We start from the raw sequence: 23622 nt of genomic DNA, 5'->3' as shown, positions 1-23622 counted from the left end.
ACGTTATCGCTCTTCTCCATATTCGTCATCATTGTTTTTCAGATTATGCAGGCACTTTTTTTTTTTTGTTTCCTACTTTGCAGACAAAATAAAATTTCAGCAGATGTGTCCATTTACTGGTATAACAGTGATTAACATGTACAAATTAGAGCAAAAGTCTGAGTTCACGACTGCGGCCAGATCTAATACATCACCGGTATCTCTTGTCACAGTTCCGGCAGCGATGAAGTGCTGAATAATCAGCCGGGATTATTCCTGCTTACACCCTGGACGGCCGCGCATGCCGGGGTGATATTTTGAGGCAATTAAGCCTATAACTCAAATTTTACTGATTACAGTTTTCAATTTGCTGGTGAACAGTGAGAAGACGACGGGAAACAAAGTGCCACATTGTAGCCATGAGCTCATGGCGGAAAGTCGGTTAACGCGGTGTCCATGTGGCCTTGTGGTGCCGGTGCCCGGCTGCTCTGCATTTTACCATAACTGGCACAGACATTTTTAATCTTAATTGGCTCGTTAAAGGTGTAATCTTTTTAGTTAGGCGCAGGCGAGGTGTGCCGCGAGCTCGCGATGTTTTGCCATTGATGTCATCCGCCTGCTTACTCGTCGAATGAAATTTTATGTGAATATTTGACCCGACCTATAATAAAACAAACAAAAAAGTAGTGCGGCTGCCAAGTTGTCTAAACACGAGATTGGACGGAGCGAGCCTTCATAAAAATCTTTTAACTGGTAGAGTTATGGCAGCTTCTTTCATGGCTCTTGTTTCTTTAATGCAGAGTTGTTCCTCTGCACTTTCCCTCCCTTTATGACAGACTCCTGACATTGGCTTTAAAAAGGTGTAATAAAATCTGCATCAAAACGTATGAAAGCAAAAATCCTTGTCTCAACTGCACAAGTAGCAACAAGTTCTGGGGCTCAGTGTTGGGGTCTACCCTCCTATGGACCATTGGGGTTTATAATTAGGCCAGAATGTGGGCCTGACTGGAGATTCTCTGGTGGTCCCTGCTTGGCTTGGACAGGTGTTTTCAATGAAGAGCAGCAAAAGCAGCTGCCAGATTCTCCACCGGTGGTTCGCTCATGGGAACAACAGGAACAAGCTTGTTAAAAAATGTAAAGATTCCTCGCAAAAATTGGTTCCCAAGCAAAACGTTATTGGCCATGACTGCCAAGTCTTACCGCCTTGACTGTATAGGCTACCCTGGTGTCCATAGAGATTTATTTACAACTGAAATGGAATGAAAGGGTTAATCCTGTCCTGCCGGTAAATGAAGGGTGGAGGATAAGGGCCTATCCAGGAATGTGATTTATTGTCAATGAATTTGGAAGTTACGAACTTTTTCATCAGTACAAACTACAGTTTGGGAAAACCAGGCAAAGTTTAGGGAACTTGTAATATCTTTTACGGTCTTGAAATGCTGACTGCTCTGTGTAGGTTTCCTCTGTTTCTCGCGGAGTATTTCTGCCAGAATCCGGCATAAACCTTTATCCGTCCTTAAATATTTTATCGATTTTAAGATATAAAAGTTATTCCCAGCGAAACCTGTTGGCTGGCAGATTTCTGGTCATAAAAGAGGGCCCCCTTACTTTACAGGTAAATTGATTTTTACTTTGTGCCCTTTGTACTGATGGACAGATTAACCCCCGATGGGACGACATCGTCATTTCTTTATTGCTTGTGTAACCATGTGTTGGAATACACGTATATAGGAGTGACGAGGAGACCTGCATCGGGTGGGATGTTACTCCTAAATTAAGGCCTGTTAGAAACACAACAGTATTGGCAAAAACACATTTTTTTCATGGGGATTTATGTCATACAAAGTATGCTTCAAGTATGCGCCATTTTCTTTCTGGTATTATAGATAGATCTATATGAAGTACGTATTGAACACATCAACAATTTTATAAGTAAATCTATTTTTGAGGGTGCTATTGACATGAAATTCTCCCCAAATGCCAATAACACCCCATCCCATCCACAGAGGCAAATAAATCCGCATAGATGTATATAAATTATGTGTAATAATGAGAAATAATGAGAAAAGTATTCAACACGCTTACAGAAATGGAATTAGTCCTTCGTACAAAAGCCTTTGTTGGCATCTGGTTGTGGCAAGTTTATAGTGAAATAATGTTTTTTACACTTCCAAATTGTGGACCCAGCTGTGCTCACTGAAATCTTCAGTAGTTTAGAAGTTCTTCTGTAAACAGTCCAATCAGTATATTTCTCAACAATAAGGTTGCAAAGGTCTGGCAACAGTTCAGTGGTGTTACCCATCATGAGATGTTTCTTGTGTAATTCTTTGGTAATAAGACACCTATTTATGCCATCAGTTTGACCAGCTGATATTATTTGTTACTTAGTAGCAGGATTGCTTCCTAATTACTGATCTATCTCAGCTGGAGTCAGGACTTTCCAGAGCTTTTTGCTCCTCTCTTTCTACATGTGTTCAATACGTTTTATGGACATCTATGATGGTTTTTTCCCCGGGTTGATTGGACGGGTTGTTACCGACATCTGGGGAGAATTTCATGTCAATAGCACGTTTAGAAATTGATTTACTTAGAAAATTGTTGACGTGCTTGATACTTATTTCACCCACTGTACCTGTCTAGTCAGATCTCTCATATATATGTGTGTGCATACGTATGTGTATGCGTATATATATATATATATATATATATATATATATATATATATATATTTTAAACTTTTTGTATAGATTATGAAGACCTGTTGACTGAGTTGAGTAGAAGGAACGCTTTTATTTCTAAAATGTAATACCTGGCATGGCCTATAGACAAGGGTGGTGCTGGTTTTGAGAAACCAGTCACTATTTTAAAATGTTTTACAGCTTTTTTCCTGTTGTATGTATTCGTGATGATGTAAGTGGAAAATAATTTCTGCACATTTTTGTTCTTTTCTATGTCCATCCCGGATGGACCTGACCGGTGATTCTGTGATCGGGGCCGATACGCAGAGCCTTGTATACAGCAGTGGGGCGAGGGAGAGAATATTATGAATCGTGTGTGTTTAGCAGTGATGCGCTCCCTCAGGTATAATCCAACCTGCAACAGTGCAGATGAGCCAAGGAAAACAGGAGAAGACCGCCCAGGGAATTATCCAGCAGGCAAAGTTGTGATGGGAACTCGCCTAAAATATAGCCAGTAGATCTTGTTTGTCACACTTGCTTCCTCCTGTTTGTGAATCTGGGTCTCCAGGAAGAAGCTCGTTCTGTTTTTCTTCCTGCTCTTAATATGATTTTAAGTTCGTACAAAATGCAAAAAAAGTACAATTATTCTAGTCTCCCAGCTGCCAACTCCCTGGTCAGATACAACTTGTATTATCCTTTCTCAGTCTGGCTGGAGATTGTTTAGTAACCTTTGGCGGCCGGACGAGGGCAACGTTGGCTCTGGCGGCCGGACGAGGGCAACGTTGGCTTTGGCGGCCGGACAAGGGCAACGTTGGCTTTGGCGGCCGGACAAGGGCAGCCCTACAACGTAACTAGGCCTCACATGAGGTCCCAGGGCCTATTGTGCAAGTGGCAGCCTGGACTCCAGGCCAAGGTTGCTGGCCACAGAAGTTAAATCTGTCCTGGTGTGACTGTCAAGGAGAACTGGTTTGAATCCAGACCAGGGAACTGCAAATCTTTTTTACTTAACTCTATAACGATTACTTAATTGTTCTTTTAGACCATTATGAGCTTTGTCTTCTCCATCAAGCCCAAGCAGGGGGCTGCAGCAAGGAGTGGCTGGACTGCCATCAGTGGACCACATGTACGTCTGACCCATAGACTTTGCATGTAGTGGGAACACTCATGCTTGACCTCCACAGTGAGGAGGAGTAGAATCCTAGACTGATAGAGTTGGACATGAATCTCCTACTCAATGCAGGAGTCACAAAGCCATCACAAACAGAGACGTCCAGCCTCTGTGTGAAGACTTCCATTGAAGGAGAACTCGACACCTTTCGTGGCAGCCAGTTCCACTTATTGATCACCCTCACTGTCAGGGACATAGGATTCATAATATAGATATCAGTGGGGGGTCTCGGTACTGGACTCCCAAAACATTGGCCATTTTTCTCCCATTCTGTGAATTGGTGAAAAATGTCCACCATGGGGGAAAAAAGGTAATTTCTTCTGCTGTCTAAATAAGGAATCTGTGAGCATTTCTACTTTCAGTACCAGCTGACTGGGGTTTTCTATGTGCTATTTACATGTATGTGAAGGGGATATAAAAAGTCTACCCACCCCTGTTAAATTGCCAGGTTTTTATCACGTAAACCAACAATTATTTCAGAACTTTTTCCACCTTAATGTCGCCCATACTCTGTACAATTTAATTGAAAAATACAAAATTAAAATCTTATTTTAGAGAAAAAGAAAGAAATAAAATAATGTGGTAGCATAAATATGCACACAACAATGAGATCCTTTGCTGTGTTGTCAGCTGTTTACAGAATAGAAAATGTCAGGAAAATCCTCCTAGAACAGCGACACTTTCTCTGGTGGTGTATCAGAATTGCTGTAAATGGCGGTGACCGAACTCTGACTATTATGTTACATGACCATGAAAGGTGATCTGCTGATTCCGTGCACAACCATAACCCCAATTATCAGGTGTTCACACTTATTCAACCACATTATTTTAAGTTTTGTTGTTTTTTCTTATTTCACCCTCAAAATAATTGTTTTATTTTTAGTGGATTTGCACAAATTGTGGGCGACGTTAAAGCTGGAAAAAAATCCTGAAATGATTCTTCTTGATAGAATTTCTTTTTTTTACATTACAAAAACCTGGCATTTTATCATGGGGGGTGTGGGGACTTTACTGTATATTATAGCACAACTTGAATAAGGGTCTGACAATATTTTTAAGGGTTATTTTGCAAAGAAATGGAGTGGAACATTTGACTTTCCACAATCGATTGTGTAAAGCCTAAAACAGAGGCGATGACTATTTGTGATCCAGAAAAAAATAATTGAGTCAATGAATTGCTTGCAAATTGATGTTTTCTGCCTCAAATGCGACTCTCACTCCCACTTATGGTGACTGATGGTTTTTGTTTTTTTTTTTTAATGTAAAATACAAATAATCTTAATTTCCTTTCTATTTTTTCTCTAGGCTTTAGTCGAGCAGCACTGCCTTTTGGCCTTGTAAGACGGGAGCTCGCCTGTGAAGGATATCCCATCGATCTTCGATGTCCGGGAAGTGATGTCATAATGATTGAAAGTGCCAACTACGGTCGTACAGATGACAAGATCTGTGATGCCGACCCATTTCAGATGGAGAACGTAGACTGCCATCTTCCAGATGCCTACAAAATCATGTCACAAAGGTAAAACTATGGAGGCGAATTAGCATTGTTTATTATTTTATGATTATTATTATTTAACGGCCTTCGGCTTGATCTTGAGCCTTGGCAACTTGGTAGTTGAACCCTTTGTAGGAAGATCAATCTTGTGCAGCCGAGAGAGGTTCACCAGGGTCTTCTCCACCATTATCTTGATAGTATCAGTCCATTGGTTTGCTGCCCTTCCTATTCGCCTAGTTCCTTGTATTTTTCTGACCACGATGAGCATTTATTTACACAAGAATTATTTGATGATCTTTTACTCAAACAACTGGGAATAATTGTTTCCACTAATTTGACCTCCAAACTAATCCCAGTAGGAGTGTGCCCGACCCTCCAGCACCTCAAAAACAGGATGTTATAGGTACACCTGAGTTTTTATGTTTTTATGATCAGTGCACTTTTAGTGGATGAGGTTGTGGTCATTATGATTTTATGGACAGCCTCGGTATTGTCTGTAGTGTCAGCATAATTTTCATGTCTGAGTTTGTGCACCTATATCATCTTGTTGCTGTAGGTTTTTAGCTTCTCCTAGTGTTTTTGTTTTATTATTTATGTGGTTCATCCTTATTTCATGATTTTTTTTTTATTTTTACCTTGACCTCCAAGATGTCAATAGTGCATGAGATATGGAATGACCTAACGATAAGGGGTCAAAAGTGGCTCAGCAACTGGGACATGGCTTGTCCTACGAGAGTATCTTTGTCCTTGGCTTCTGAATAGGTCGCCTTGATCTTTGAGATCAATCGGACTCTTGTCAGGTCTGCAACAGGTTTTCTGCCAATTGTTGGGACAGCTGCTCTGAAATATCCAGCTTTGTGTAAAAAAAACAAAAAAAACAAACAAAAAAAACAGGTATTTACTCATTGCAGCTTCTTGACTAATCGGCAAATGGCTGATTTTCACTGATTTTCACTCTATAAATGTAGTAAAATTTATATATTTTTTCTTGTGTCTGCTCTGGATTTGAAGTGATTTGTCGTAATGTTGTTGCCTCAATGATCTCTTGGTATTTCCGTCTATACCCCAGCACCAATTACTGTTCATCTGATCTGGTGCACTTCTCCCTTCGTTTTTGCCTCCAGTCTGCACATCAGAGCTCCTTTGGGAAATTGCCTTCTCCAGTTACCTGTCATGTCAACTTCAGTCTTCTTAGACTAGGGGATTATGAATGTTGTAACTCTCTGCTTGATCTAATGGTTCAGTGCTATGGGAGACAGCGGGGCGGCACGTCCTATATTTTCCCTGCCTTGTTCTCATGGGCCACTTTCCGGCTCAGAATTCTCTTTAGAGATGACTCGAGAGGTAGACGAGTTTTGATTGCGTTGTCAAAATAATGGAATAAAATAAAGTAGATACTCTTCTTTTTTTTTTTATTGTAGTGATTCAAAAAGAGTCTGAAAAAAAAGTTACTATTTTTTGTAATAATCCAATATATTGTTTTTTCCATTTAGCCGCGAGATGGCAGGGTAAATCTGCTTGTCATGAGGAGCATCTGTCCCCCGAGGTCAGACGACTTATTCCCATTTAACACGGACGCTGAAAGTCTAGTTCCAAAATGCCTCTCATTACATTAACATTACATTTACAAGACGCGGTGGAATTCCCCATCTAATATTAGCCGCCGTCCGAGAATAGATGTTCCTCCATCGAAATAAAAAGCCAAACGATTCAAATGAAGCGAATTAATGTCCCGTTGAAAGAATGGACGAGCGGCAAATGACCAAACTGGTAAAGGGGAACTCCAAATACTGTATATTCATCTGAGTGTTGCAATTTATCAAGGATGAGACTAACGCTACATAAAGCTTCATCCAAACTTAAATCTTTTGTATATGGCAAGTGGTAAAAATGTTTTTTTGTGTGTGTTTGTGAGAACTTCTTGATTTACGAGTTACCCTGTTCCTTTTCTTGGAACAATTGAAGGTCATCCAAGGTCATTTGTAGGAAATATGTTTATTAAAGTGGTTTTTGAAGACCGGCATTTAGGACTTCTCAGTCTCATTTTTGTGACATGTCAGATGGGTGGGCTGCTGCCCACTCGGCCTCGACATTGATGATGGACAAGTCCTCTCCATTTTGATTGATTACAATCTGTTCTAACATAGTATTTATCTACTCTTTTATCACAGCATTTATGTGATTGCCAGCCTGCGAGGGGACATGCCATAGAGTGGTTATTCCAGTGATGAAAGCGAGAACTGTTTTTCTCCGTTTCCATTGTTGCCATGCGGAGTGCCCTGTCATGCCGGCATGATCCCGGTGATTTCTAGATTCATAGCCGTCCTTGGCTGTCTGTAAGGGCATTTTGATCTACATTGCAATTAGTTCACAAGACGCCCTCATTAGATTTGTTGTAATTGTACTATAATTCTCAAACTTTACCCCAAAATTTATGATGTTCTATAAAACCATGAAAATGCAGACTTCACGGGAGTTTCTGCTTCTCCGTAGGGAAGATTCCTCATTTTTGCAAAAAAATAAATAACCCAGCAAATCCGTAACTTGATTTCACGGCCTTATGCCGGTTTTATTAAAAGTCTGAAATATATAGTGTTTGTCCCTCTGTTTACTGCGCTGTTTGTTTCCAGATCAGCGCCGGAGCGGTTCCATCTATCACCCACGCTGGTAAACTGCGGAGAAACCTAATGAAAGATGGAGAGGTGTGAATGGAAGCCTGTTGTGTCATCTTGTCATCTGTGCCGGTTGTACATGGAATTAAACACACAGGCTGTAATATCGGGGCACATATGAATACAGCTCGCTCTGCCACCTGGATATTTAGTTATTCTGTACTTTTGAGGTTCTTCTAAAAATGTTTTAACCTTTTTCCATTTGGAGAGTGTTTCCAAACTCCCCGGCAGATTTCGGTTCTCCTGTTGTCCTTTAGTGTTTAGGTCTCCTAGAAATCTGTTCTCGCTTTTTGTTACCAAACAAAAAGGACGTGATGGAAATAATACAAAATAAATAATCTACGCAAATATGGAGAATGTACCCAAATAAGATATGAAAATAATATAGATCATAAAAGATCTATACATCCAACCGACACGAGTGAAAGGCCACTCAAAAATAGATAAACCCAAAACTTGGATGAGGTTTAAGAAGGAATTAGTATAAAATGAATATAAAAATACCTAATAATGTATAAAAGGTAAGGGACAATAATACGGCATTGTTTATTTATTCCATATTATTGTCCCTTCCCTTTTATACATTATTGGGTATTTTTACATTTATTATTTTATACGAATTCCTTCTTAAACCTCATCCAAGTTTGGGGTTTATCTATTTTTAAGTGGCCTTTCACTCGTGTCGGTTGGATGTATAGATCTTTTATGATCTATATTTTCATAGTCAGATCCTGTTTTGGAGATGATGGGGTCTACAAAAAAAGCCACTATTATAGGGGTTTGTCCCCCGACTTTTTTGGAATCAAGAATCGCAAATCTGGCTATTAATGCCGCGTTAGATTCTGTTATTAATCCCCATTTAGGGGGATTTTCTGGCTTCTTTATGAAAACAACAGAGATATAATGTTCTGTAATGGGCTCTAATAGATTTAGTTTGGATAAGACGTAACCTGTAACTCTAGAGAACGATGACAATCCACACTTGCAAACATTCAAAATTTAGTTTTCTTTGGTCAATGTCCTCATGACCACTTGAGAAGCCCCCAAATGCCCTTTTCTGGCCAATATTTGCTTAATTCCCCCAACTTTTTTTTTAGCAAGACTTAAGCCCCCGTCTCACTAAGCGAGATCGCTAGCGAGATCGCTGCTGAGTCACAAGTTTTGTGACGCGACAGCGACCTCAGTAGCGATCTCGCTATGTGTGACACGTAGCAGCGACCAGGCCCCTGCTGTGAGATCGCTGGTCGTGTCGGAATGGCCTGGACCTTTTTTTGATCGTTGAGGTCCCGCTGGGTAGCACACATCGCTGTGTTTGACACCTTACCAACGACCTCGTTGACGACTGAGACACTGAATCGTCATAATAGCTGCCATGTGACATCGTTGTACAGGTCGCTACAGGTCGCTGGTGAGATGTCAAACAGTGAGATCGCAGCTGCGATCGTTGGAAGATCTCACTGTTTGACATCTCACCAGCGACCACATAGCGACGCAGCAACGATCCCTGACAGGTCGTATCGTTGTCGGGATCGCTTTAGCGTCGCTAAGTGAGACGGGGCCTTTACCCCAAGGGATGTTTAGTCCGCCACAGACACCGAGGCCGGGGAGAAGCCGGTACCCTGCTCCATCCCTTGTAATACACAGGTTATGTTCTCTGCAGGGGCAGAACTAAGTAATTACCAATGTATCAGGTTCCAGCATCTGAAGTCCGTATTCAGGGACCCCACGACACGTCCTGTGATTTACTGGGGGCTACAGATTGGCCGGACAGTTATTTAACATATTATTATATTTCAGAGTACAGAAGCAGAAAATGATTGTGAACAATTGTCAAAATGAATCTGTAATTTACCTCCAAAGTCAGATTTAGATGTAGTTTTTTTTTTACAGTGTAGCCATGAATAAAACATTTCCAGTCCTCCCCTCCCCCGTCCCTTTCTCATGCACCTTATTTTATGCATTAAATACCTGGAGGAGCGGCTGAGGATTGTGGGATGCGGACTGTCATTACCGTAACCCTGGTTGTCAATATTAGCCCCCGGCGCGATCTCCGCTATTGACGTGGAATATTCAAACTACTTCTGTCTTCTTCTTTTTTGTGAATGATTAATTACCATTTGTATCGAGTGAGGCAGTGAATGTAACGAGAGCGCTGTTAATTAGAAACATTTTAGTAATGTTCAGATTGACCAGTTCGTCCTGTATCTGTTCTTTGGCTTTTTATGTTTAGTTTTGTTTTTTTTTTCGTTTCTTTTCTGGTTTATATATTTTATGAGATTCTTGGGAACAGAGTATATGTATCAATGTCCGGTGTCCCTCGGGGTCTGTCTTTTGAGGGTTGTGGGGTTAGGAGCATGGAGGAGACTAAGATCTGAAATCAAATTAGTTGCTGCAGGACAAATTTAGAAAAGAAAAAATAATATAAATACATATATTAATACATATAGTTAAATATAAGAAAAATATATGAAATCTAAAGTATAGGGTCAATTCTGATGACTATCTAGCATTTGATAATCCGATGCTTTTATTATAAGCCCCCGCGGTGTCTGTATTACAATATTCGGCATTTCTATCATCGTCACCGGATACGTTTGGGTTACATTTACTAAGGGTGATTTTTTTTTTTTTTTTACCTGCGCTCATGTAGCCATTTATCGCCTCCTTCACCGCCAAGACCTTTTATTAAGCCGCGCTGATCTCCTCGAGATGAAATGTAACCAAGATTATTTTTATTCAAATATAATTTAAATATTCATCAAAGAAGAGTTAAGCTCGAAACTGACAGAGACCATTAACATCAAAAAATATAATTAATTGCATTGGGTATCGCACAGCAAAGTTAGCCAAATAGCTGAGAGGCCGAATAGCGCCAAAGATTGAGAGGCAATAGTTTGATTTGACTCTGTAGCTGAGGAATTAATAGTGATGTGGTTTCCTATGTGGCGCAATTAAAATGAGTTGTTAAGGTTCATGGCTTCTATAGAAAATTCATTGAATATAACTTAGTAAAGCAGACTAGCATATAAAATGAAGGACTCGGATCAAGGACTTTCTCCAAAGCTGTAACATAAAGTTACGTCGTTGCAGAGACAAAGCTGCGCTTGAAATTTTCAATGGATTTTATTTTTTTTTTCTTAGCACTTTGGGGAAAACGATAGAAAAAAAAAAAAAAAAAAGCTCGAATAACCCTTAAGTATAAAATTGTGACTCTGAAAACCAAAGCAAACACAGGTGGTTTGTGGTCTGTCCAGTGGAAAAAACACACGGCTCCACAGCAATAAATGTGTTTCGTGTGTCTGCTCGGTGTAGAGCTTCCCTCGTAATCCGCTCATATAAAATCCCCCCAGACCTTTTTCTTTTTTAATGATGATTGAGAGGGAAGGCTTTTAATTTTTACATAGAATTCCGATGAAGCGACTATTTTATTTATAAACTCGCACCTATTTTCTTTGTAAATTATTCTCCCCAGACCCAGAATAAATGGCACAAGAGCGGACGTAGCAGACGGCTCGGTGTCATTGAAGATGTTTCGCCGCTTTTCGTCGGATGCCAATTTAATGGTGGTTTCCATCAGCATCATCCGTGTTCTACACGTGCAAACATGTCTGACCTGAACATCAGGGGGCTCGGGAGACAAAACTTGCTAAGAAATGTGGAATGCCCAATTAGATGGGCCGAATGCAAAGAGTTTCTTAATGAGATCAATTGTCAGTCAGTAAGTGGAATTTGCCTCCTGCATGGATTCATCGGGCTCTTCTGTATTCAGCGAGCGGCTTAGAACAAGGCCTCATCACTAATTGTCAGCGCGGTGACATGTTTAGCCAATCAAACGCCGGAATTGACAACATTTACATCTAGCGGGATCTGCTTTCTGCACACTTTGGTAAACAGCCGCTCTCCACCGCCCTCACATTTTCCGGGTATTATTTATAAGTTCTAAGAAAAGATATTAATTTTAATCATCTCATCGAACAATAATCAACAAATGGAATTTTTTTGCTACTTTGAATCAGAAAATTGTCTGTAAATAGAAGTTCGTTCATGACGTAGGCTGTATTCACACACGGCGTGGCAATGGATTCTGTTGGGATCCATCAGGTTTGCCTTCCGATCTGACAAATATTTAATCGTCCGTCCAACATGATTGTGATTTGTCGGCCGCTGATGGTGGCATACGTGCCAGGCACCCACCCAAATTCTTCAGGCATTGCATGGAAGTTTGAAGGACTGTGACGCATAATTAGATATAAAAATGATTTTACATTTTTCAAAAGTTAGTTTTTTTTTCTAACCCATCTTGTCAGGTTGGGTTGTCTGTATAGGGCAACCCCTTGAAGAGTTTTTCAGCCTTAAATGGTAACTTTTTTTTGCAGGGAATTATTTTCTTTCCCCAACAATCCCAAGATTGGGGCTCTGTAGAGTGCAGGTGCACATGGTCCTCCTCTGCTTTATTCATTGTCAACGGGATTACCAGAAATGGTTAAATCCAGCTCTAGGTTTTCTTAGTTTCCATAGACAATGAATGGAGCGTAGGTTGCGCGTGTACCCTGCTGTTCTATGTGGACAAGGCCTTCGAGCCCCATTCTTGGGGTTATCTGGAATGATGGGTCTTCCAGCAGTGGGACCTCCATCAATAAGCAAGCTGTCCAATACTGTTTGGATAGGGAAGAACTTGGTTTTTTGGGGGGCATAACTCCTTAAGGCATCTTGCATGGCGGTGCACATACTGTATGCGTCACCTTATTGTCGCTCAGTATGACCCTGTAATATGAGGGTTTACATCCTGGATGGAGGAATATTTGTTTTCCTTTTGGAGTAATATAAATGTAAGGGAAAAAATGTCTGGAATTGAAAGTAAATGGAGAGACGATAAGATGTGTTGGGTTTTGCCGGATGCGATGTCACTTTTGTTTTCCGGTGTCGACATCCACTGCGGGAGCAGAAATATCAAAACTTGTAGTCAGCATCCACCGTTCCTGTGATTTTTGGGTGCAGGGGATAGCCCCCTATAGAATTAGACAGATTTATTGTTTAGATGTTTGGGACGATCGATGGCTTCCAACATTTTCCAACCACCAGCTGAGCAGAACACGTAACCACAACTCCATGACTTATTTACTCACCATTTATTTTCTTCAATGATTCAATTTTTTTTCTTGTCGTTTTTGTGTAGTAAATCGAGAGTGAAGCCGTCTGATTTCTAAGTGGTGGGCGGCTTTATTACAGGCATTGCATTATTGACATGTCAGTCACGCGTTTCGGTGGTAGGACTGTAGTTCGTAGCTTACAGACACTCGGAGACACTTTCATCGTCGCATTATTCGGTCCAGGCGTCTCTGAAAGTTTAACCACTGCATTTTCTGCTCCAATTTTCAAGGCTAATACTATTTATTTCTACAAAGCTCTGGCAGTACTGACACGAGACCTCACGGCTCGCTGTGCCTTAATCTGACAGCCATTTTGAATAACATCTCCATAAAATGGATGACTGCCCAGTGTTTTGCATTTCATCAAATGTTTGTTTTTCTTGCACATACGAGTTAAAGGATTCGTTGTCACTTATTTCGGGATTGACTGTATTTTCTACAGAAATTTTAGACCTCAAGATGATGGACACGTTGTCATAAAACAAAGGTCCTCAACCTGCTGTGATGTTTATTATATTTTTCTCATTTTTTTTCTAGAAAACATGAAGATGGCTGTTTTCTCAGTGCGTTTTGATGCCAGTCTGGTTAATAGTTTTTTTTGTTGTGGCAATCACTCTGATTTGACAGACACGATAACCGGGGAGGTGAGAGAGGCTTGTGCCGATTTCAGCACTATTAGATTTTTGTAGATATGAAGATAATAAAATCCACAACCAACCAAAATTATTATTTTATATTTTTTAATTTTCAAATTAATACCTATCAAAATTATGTTGAATTTTAAGGAATCTGCTGAATTCAGTCAATTCAAAACGTTTTGCGATTTGATTGACGTGAATCGTCTAAAATGTCCGCCACCATTTTGCAGAAGATTACATCAGCCAGAGATGACTCGCGGGACCTCGGATGTGGAGATTTGGGCTTCACATAGTTTAGCGCAGCTAAGGAAGAGGGATTATCACACCCTGTATAAAAGCCTAGGCAGGGAATGCAGCAGCCAACTTATAGTGAATCTGGATAGTGGAATTGGAGATAACTTCTGATTTGCTGCAAATTGAATTTTTGTGGAAAGGTCATTAAAGCTGGTGACTATGTAGAGATCCTCTGTTATCAATATGTAGCCTTTCTTCCCATGTAAAACATACTAAATGCAACAGAGTTCTGGTGCAATGGAGATGACAAGAATGGAGTCCAGGCGAAAGGCCATATTTACCAAACCTTCCGTCCCCCACCACCTGCCCCAATGCTTCTCGTCACAAGCTGTGACTGGTAAGCTATGGAAGCCTTTCACAACTCAATTGCTGCTCCATATCCTCAATTATTGTTTTGCGGCTTCTTAAAGCGGCAGGCGTAGTACTATGAGATAAGATGACGGCTCTGCTACGTCTCTCGCATTACAGTATCGGTGAATTCCTCTTCGAGTACCAGTTGCTATGATATTTGCTAATTTCCTCCCCTCAGTGGGCAGAAGTAGTTGTGCATTTTGCATAAGTGACTTGGATTTCTGAAGTTTTCATTGAGAGAAAATGTGCAATCCACAAAATGACGAGCGTACATCTCCACGATGACCTTCACGAGCAGCAGCCGGTTATTGAATCCTGCAGGATTGTGCCGTGCCTGGCAGTGACAGAAATAGAAGATTGCGATCTCGTGGGCCGCTTTGTGCCGTGTTGATGGGTTCGGTAGGAAACTGCGGCATTACCTGTAAATGCTTTTCAGTTCATAGAAAAGATACAGTAATTGTCGTTTTTTTTTTTTTTCATCTTAAATAAAGCTGTGGCGCAAAATGCGTAGGGATCTGGGATTGTTGTCCATTGGCCGGTAGATACTGAAAGATATTTGTGCTGCTCAATAATGAACAAATACAATTGGTGTAAAATATGCGATTATTAATTACTGGAGTTTCCATTTAAACGAGCTTGTCACTTGATTTCTCTTCTTAAAACCACTAGCATAGCATTATGCCATTGTTGCATTTTCATCCTCAATCTGCCCATCATAAGCTGGAAGATTTTAACTTTCTATAGAAAGGTGTTATAATGGTGCTCATGCACGGATGATGTGTCTGCATCAGTTGCACTCTGCCTTGGCTCATGCATCGTAGATGTGTATGTGTCGGTTGCTCTCCGCCTAGGTTCATGCATGGCAGATGTGTCGGCGTCGGTTGCTCTCAGCCTTGGCTCATGCATTGTAGATGTGTAGGTGTCGGTTGCTCTCTGCCTGGGCTCATGCATCGTAGATGTTTAGGTGTCGGTTGCTCTCTGCCTGGGCTCATGCATGGCAGATGTGTCGACGTCCGTTGTTATCAGCCTTGGCTCATGCACGGCAGATGTGTCGGTGTCAGTTGCGCTCAGCCTTGGCTTATGCACAGTAGATGCGTCAGTTGCTCTCAGCCTTGGCGCATGCATGGTAGATGTGTCAGCGTCGGTTGCTCTCAGCCTTGGCTCATGCACCATGAATGTGTCGATTGCGCTCAGCCTTGGCGCATGCATGGTAGATGTGTCAGCGTCAGTTGCTCTCAGCCTTGGCTCATGCACGGTAGATGTGTCGATTGCGCTCAGCCTTGGCGCATGCATGGTAGATGTGTCAGCGTCAGTTGCTCTCAGCCTTGGCTCATGCACGGTAGATGTGTCGATTGCGCTCAGCCTTGGCGCATGCACGGTAGATGTGTCGGCGTCAGTTGCACCAGAACCTGTTTGGAATTACATGGGGTATCCGTACAGCCAAGGGGGCGTAAGGCTCCGTGACTCTTCACGTGTGGGGCACCGCCCATATGACTCCAGGGGGTATTTCGCATATAGCGCATCCATTATTTTCATAGTACTATTCAAAGTAGCTTGCAGCAGCCAAACCAGAGAACCGCCACTGTTTGAGGTTATTAACTCTGCCCTTTGCTCCAAAAGAGGGCAGATTCTCTGGTTAGACTGATATGGGCTACTTTGCATATTTTTTCCCATAGAGCCTTGCCTTGAAGATAAGTCTCCTTGCCAAGGTCTCGCCAGACAGTTTACATGGAAACATGTTGAGAAAGTTATTACGGAGCAGAATAATGCCATGATCAATGGTTCAGGGCAGGAAAATCCAGCAATAGTATTCCTTTAACCCTTTCTTTTTGTTCATCTATAGATTCCAGATGAGCATAATCTGAGTTATGATTACACCCAGCCCGTCCACCATACGAATACCCGGCCGCGCTTATGATTCACTTTTGGAGACTCTATTAGAAAACGTAGCAAATCAATTCAGCCATTGTATTCTATCGGATGGCGAATCGAGCGTCTGGAGTCCCTGGTCTCCGGTAATGAAGGACTCGTTCACTCTGGGGCTACGTCAGAGCGCGCCGGGCTTCATTTCTCTGCTCTCCAGCCTTCCTTCATTCCATATATAATCCCGCCGTGCAATGTGCGGATGAAGCCTCCAGCTCAGACCGGCCTCATCATCTCACATCCGCCGTCCTCCCTTATATATAATTTACCGCGCTCTCCTCTGTTTATATCAGTGACATAATAGTGCGTGCTAGTTTTTCCAAAGAGCGGTGTCTTTGCCGCTTCACGGCACAATGGCTTGTACTCCCAGGCCTGCACATGGTGTTAGCACATCTTTAATGTGCCTCAGTCTTAACATTTTATAGGTCATGATGAACCGAGTCCTGAACGCCAGTCAGCACCGGCAAACGAGAGCGTCCTTCCCTACTCGTCCGGCTTAACCCCTCGTCCCCTGCACCCACTCTCGTCTCCTGAAAGCCACCATATTTATGTTTCGCCGGCTGTCAGGAAAGCAGAGGACTCGGCCAGTTGTGCTGATATACCGGAGAGATCTGTAGAAAACGGATGGTGCCAGGCGGGCACCATTTAATGCTCTGCTGCACCCATCATCGCTCTCTCTTTATGATACCCAAACAGGGCGGCTCGGATATTTTTATTCTGCTTTGTCATCTGTAAAACGCCGTTTCTTGGCGGTAACAAGGATGATTTTTATCTCACTGTTGAGGCACAGGCAGTTCATATGTTAAGGAGACAATTGCATGCAGTGGAAAAGCAAGTCATTCACGTCTTGCCAAGCGTAGATGCTCTGCACAGACTTGTTGTGGCCACTAGGGGCGCTGTTTAAACTGTAAATTGTATATTTTCTGAGACGCGTCCGCAGTAAATCGCTCACAGCGTTGATGCGATGACCTTGGTCTGTCGGCTGCAGTTACAACCTGTGACAATTGAGGCTTCCACTTTGCACCCTACTAGATAATAACTGGCCAAATGCTGGATGTAAATGTGCATTGTGCAGGACTTCTAGCAAAGCAGGGGCATATAAAAGTGACCCCCATTTTTCCAGCCTCCTAATGATGCCCGGTGGGCGCCATGGAGCAGATACGGTAATGCGATGGGATCATTGCTTGTGTTTACGTCGATCAACGTTCACTAAATGAAATGGAAAATATAGAAAAATAAAATATCATTTTATTCCATTGCATCCTCCTCGCCGCTGCAATTAGGAACGCTCATTAAGGAAGCTGTAAATGGCGCTCCTCTACGGTGTGGAATTTGTGATCCATTCAGACAAGGCGTCGTTTTTATGTAAGGATTATTCACAGCCGCGGTGTGAGTTTATGGGTTTGTATGGTGGAGGTGTGAGACCTGTGAACCTGGTGAGTCAGACGCAGAAGATGGAAATCTAGAAATGCCCAGGTAATAACCACAAATGTATCATGGATATCCGAGCCTGTGGGAATGGACTCGTCATCGGGCCGTCGGAGAGAACGGAGAAGGGGCCTGAAATCACCAAAATCTCAGTCCAGGGGCTTAAAGTAATCAGATCTCAGCCACCTCAAAATATTCCTGTACTTCATCATCACTAACAATATTTATCCTCGTTTCCTCCTGGAAAGTTTTTTCTTTGAAAGGGTTTGATACATGATTGGAAAGTGCTGGTAAGAAGATACAAAATTGCAATTTACTTATTATTATTAAAAATCATCAGTGTTCCTGTATTCTGCTCATTGCCTAGATTACCGGACGCCTCTACAATCTGTACGAGGTGGCCGGTTACCTAGGCACGGAATGCACACTTGTAAGCGTCGCTCTTCAGGGAAGCTGTCTCATGTGGCATCACAGTTCTAGAGCTGTTCCTCTGTTGTTCCTCCTGGAAAGGAATGAGGTTGACATCTTGACCAGGTGATGTTTCCATGAACCAGTTTGCACCATTGGCACTGACTGGACAGTGAGTACGGTCCACCTCCAATTGCAAGCATCGAATATATACATCATTTGCCAGGAGGAATAACAGAGGAACAACGATGCACAGTTATGAGAGGTATTCTAGAATTGTTTCACAAGAAATGCAAGAATTTACTGAAACAGATTTGTGCAGAGAGGGGATCCTCCTTCATGTGGCATGGGTAAGAAAGGAACGTTACTTTATCAGCAAACTTTTGACGTCTCACCGGAAGTTATTCTGGCGTTTAACTTTTGCCCCTTTCTCTAGCTCTGGTCACTGGTGTAAGCCTTTTTGTTGTCCCCCTGGTTCGTCGGCCATTGTGACGGTCGCTAAGCCTCACACAGCCGCGGCATTGTTGCCTTTGTAGGTATTTGCATATCAGCAAAAAAGCAATCTTTCCATAGCCGATGTCTGAGATCTTATCGCCAGTTAATACTAGAAGGGGATTTGTAATGTTTCTTTTCTGAACCCGGCTTTGCATTATTTTTATTTTTTTTTGTAAGCGATGGTAACATTTAACGCCGGTTTAATTCACCCATCACTTTATATTTGCAAAAATATGTTCTGCGCTCATTCTCATGCTAAAACGGCGAGATAAGAAAGCCATCATTTTCTTTGTGCATTTATCATTTCTGGGAAATGTAAGTGATGGAGGTAAAAGCGCGGAGGATCCCTGGTGGAGGGGAAATGAAACAAGATAGCGTTTCGGGTAATGAAATGTTGGCTGAATACATGAGTTTCCATGAACACCTTCAGCAATTCCATGGCACTGCGATGGCAGCCACTCCCCGCTGGCTGCCCCACCATTCCCATCAATAGAAGCCATTTTCCTCCTTCTCCGCACAGTACCAGGCAGAGGGGTTGAAGGGATGGAGGCACTAATTGTGTAACCTCGCCAGATTCCTGCAGTGTTAAGCATCCTGATAAAAGGATTAGAATAGAAATGTATCTGACGGGATTGTGTTTACCTCTTGACAGCGGAATTTTCTTAGCTCCTCGGCAAATAAAGGCAGCGGCATCTTTTTTTTGGGGGGGGGAGAGAACTAAGGATCAAAACTCTTGCCAAAAAAGTTTCCAAAGGAATGAAAAAATGCTTCAGCTTTTTAAATCTGGGGCTTTAGGAAGACAAAATGCATATTTCTGCAGAGTTAAGAGATTATCTTTCAATGATGAAACGTTAACATCTCGTACCAACACGAATGGAGACATCACGTAGCGAGCGCGGTCATTATTTAGACATCACTTTCCATGTGTCAGGTATTAGAGAGAAATCCGCCCTCGATAAGTCATCCCACATAATCAAGACCATGGGGTGTTAACTCTGTTTATCTTGGAGCCCCTAAAGCATTCAAAAAGCAAGAGACGCTGTAGATCCAAGGGGATTTGCCACCATGAATGAACTCTTATGGCCCCATGAAGATCAGGCTAAAGTTGGCCAAACCTGACGTTATCTAATGTGTGTGGAGGCCTCCTGACTCTCTTGCAGAAGGCGATATCGGGGGGAGAAAGGATCAGTCATGTGCAATCTTGCAGATCTATCATAGAGCATACCGGATCTCTCAGCCACGCTGATCCTTCCTTTGGATGGGAGAGTCCGGGATGATGGTAATTGTTCGGTCGATAGCTATCTTCTTTCTTCCTTTATCCATTTAGGGCTCCTTCACACATCTGATGTTTGTCATGTCCAATAAAAACAGACCCATTTGTTTTGATCAGATTCTGATTTGACCGGAGTGTGGTCCGAGTGGCATCAGATTTTCTTGTACGTGGAGAAAAAAATGTTTCTCCACCTTCTCCTTTCTGATTGTCAAAATCGCACCGCATTCCAACGTCATCTGAGAGAGGGCCGATTATTTCATGGACCCTTTGACTGGCATTGCGAATTTTGATCCAATGCTAAGATTAAAATTGGACAAAACTCCGATCTCTTCCGTAGACCGCTCGGTTCGAGGGAAACCTCTGATGTGCACAGTCCCATAGAATATTATGGGTACGAGAGCTATCCATGAAAGCAGGGCCGGACTGGGACTAAAATTCAGCCCTGGCATTTGAAGTTACACAGGCCCACTTGTCACATGGTGACTGTATAATATCTTTGTACACTTGTAGGCAGGGCCGGCTTTAGGCAAAGTGGGGCCCTAGGTAAAGTTTAAAATGGGGCCCCAAATGCTAACATATCGCACATCACACAAAAGCCTTTCTGTTGTATTTACGTGCGCTGAGTTCAGGCCGCTAAATGAGTTTGATCGAAAATACTGAAGTTGTTCAACGCTTGTTTCCCAGCCTCTTTCCACCAGCTTAGGAATAATGATGGGACAGAACGATCACTAATAGATCACTAACAGATCACCATACAGTATCATGTTTTCAGCAGCACATCTACAGTTTACACTGACAATGTGCTGCTGAGAACAATGATTTTTGTTCCAGCAAAAACAATCTGAATATGCAGCATTTTACTTGTTTAGTAAAATACACCCCATAGTCCTCCATATAGTATAATGTGCTACATAGTCCTCCATATAGTATAATACACTCCCTATAGTCCTCCATATATTAAAATACACTGCTCAGTCCTCCACATAGTATAATACATTCCTCATAGTCCTCCGTATAGCATAATACACTCCTCATAGTGCTCCATATAGTATAATGCACCGCCACAGTCATCCATGTAGTACAATTCACTTCCCATAGTATACTGCACCCCATAGTTCTTCATATAGTATAACGTATTCCCCATAGTGCTCGATACAGTATAATACAGCCCACATATAGTATAATGCAGCCACCCCAGAGTATAATGCAGCCACCCCAGAGTATAATGCAGCCATCCCAGAGTATAATGCAGCCCACCTCCCCATAATATATAATGTAGCCCCCCATAGTATATAACACAGCCTCCCCCATATAATATAATATACCCCCACAATAGTATATAACACAGCCACATAGTACATAACATGGCCTTCCCCATAGAATATAATATACTCCCCATAGTATATAGCAAAGCCCGCATATTATATAGCACAAACCGCATAGTATACAGCACAGCCTGCATAATATAGCACAGCCCGCGTAGTAGATAACACAGCCCACACAGCAGTATACAGCACAGACCACACAGTAATATACAGCACAGACCACACAGTAGTATACAGCACAACCCACGTAGAAGTATATAGCACAGACCACACAGTAGTATACAGCACAGCCCACAGAGTAATATATACAGCACAGCCCACAGAGTAATATATACAGCACAGCCCACAGAGCACTATATACAGCACAGCCCACAGAGCACTATATACAGCACAGCCCACAGAGAACTATATACAGCACAGCCCACAGAGTACTAGATACAGCACAGCCCACAGAGCAATATATACAGCACAGCCCACAGAGTACTATATACAGCACAGCCCACAGAGCACTATATACAGCACAGCCCACAGAGCAATATATACAGCACAGCCCACAGAGTACTATATACAGCACAGCCCACAGAGTACTATATACAGCACAGCCCACAGAGTACTAGATACAGCACAGCCCACAGAGTACTAGATACAGCACAGCCCACAGAGTACTAGATACAGCACAGCCCACAGAGCAATATATACAGCACAGCCCACAGAGTAATATATACAGCACAGCCCACAGAGCAATATATACAGCACAGCCCACAGAGTACTATATACAGCACAGCCCACAGAGCACTATATACAGCACAGCCCACAGAGCAATATATACAGCACAGCCCACAGAGTACTATATACAGCACAGCCCACAGAGTACTATATACAGCACAGCCCACAGAGTACTATATGTAGCACAGCCCACACAGTAGTATACAGCACAGCCCACAGAGCACTATATACAGCACAGCCCACAGAGCACTATATACAGCACAGCCCACAGAGTACTAGATACAGCACAGCCCACAGAGCAATATATACAGCACAGCCCACAGAGCACTATATACAGCACAGCCCACAGAGTACTAGATACAGCACAGCCCACAGAGTACTATATACAGCACAGCCCACAGAGTACTATATGTAGCACAGCCCACACAGTAGTATACAGCACAGCCCACAGAGCACTATATACAGCACAGCCCACAGAGCACTATAAACAGCACAGCCCACATAGCACTATATACAGCACAGCCCTCAGAGCACTATATACAGCACAGCCCACAGAGCACTATATACAGCACAGCCCACAGAGCACTATATACAGCACAGCCCACAGAGCACTATATACAGCACAGCCCACAGAGTACTATATACAACACAGCCCACAGAGCACTATATACAGCACAGCCCACAGAGCACTATATACAGCACAGCCCACAGAGCACTATATACAGCACAGCCCACAGAGTACTATATACAGCACAGCCCACAGAGCACTATATACAGCACAGCCCACAGAGCACTATATACAGCACAGCCCACAGAGCACTATATACAGCACAGCCCAGAGTACTATATACAACACAGCCCACAGAGCACTATATACAGCACAGCCCACAGAGTACTATATACAGCACAGCCCACAGAGTACTATATACAGCACAGCCCACAGAGTACTAGATACAGCACAGCCCACAGAGCAATATATACAGCACAGCCCACAGAGTAATATATACAGCACAGCCCACAGAGCACTATATACAGCACAGCCCACAGAGCACTATATACAGCACAGCCCAGAGTACTATATACAGCACAGCCCACAGAGCCCTATATACAGCACAGCCCACAGAGTACTATATACAGCACAGCCCACAGAGTACTATATACAGCACAGCCCACAGAGTAATATATACAGCACAGCCCACAGAGCAATATATACAGCACAGCCCACAGAGTACTATATACCTTTTCCTCATAGATTGTAAGCTTGCGAGCAGCAGGGCCCTCATTCCTCCTGGTATCTGTTTTGAACTGTGATTTCTGTTATGCTGTAATGTCTGTTGTCTGTATAAGTCCCCTCTATAAGTTGTAAAGCGCTGCGGAATATGTTGGCGCTATATAAATAAAATTATTATTATTATTATTATACAGCACAGCCCACAGAGCACTAAATACAGCACAGCCCAGAGTACTATATACAGCACAGCCCACAGAGTACTATATACAGCACAGCCCACAGAGCACTATATACAGCACAGCCCACAGAGTACTATATACAGCACAGCCCACAGAGTACTATATACAGCACAGCCCAGAGTACTAGATACAGCACAGCCCACAGAGTA

At 42.5% G+C, this 23622-nt stretch overlaps 1 protein-coding gene across 27 annotated transcripts in view; it reads left to right on the top strand.

Moving 5' to 3' along the window:
- The window catches only part of ADGRL2 (adhesion G protein-coupled receptor L2), a 202702-nt gene that overhangs the window by 85198 nt on the left and 93882 nt on the right, over positions 1 to 23622 (top strand). For all 27 annotated transcript variants that reach the window (XM_077277691.1, XM_077277688.1, XM_077277687.1 and 24 more), the window contains exon 3: positions 5131 to 5344. In XM_077277691.1, coding sequence (XP_077133806.1) covers positions 5131 to 5344 — 214 coding nt within the window. The remainder of the gene's footprint in view (positions 1 to 5130; positions 5345 to 23622) is intronic.

This window comes from Ranitomeya variabilis, chromosome 8, assembly GCF_051348905.1.
Source record: "Ranitomeya variabilis isolate aRanVar5 chromosome 8, aRanVar5.hap1, whole genome shotgun sequence".
In the NCBI taxonomy this organism is placed as follows: domain Eukaryota; kingdom Metazoa; phylum Chordata; class Amphibia; order Anura; family Dendrobatidae; genus Ranitomeya; species Ranitomeya variabilis.
Note: the sequence above shows the minus strand (reverse complement) of the source record. Positions and strands in the feature narration are given on the sequence as shown.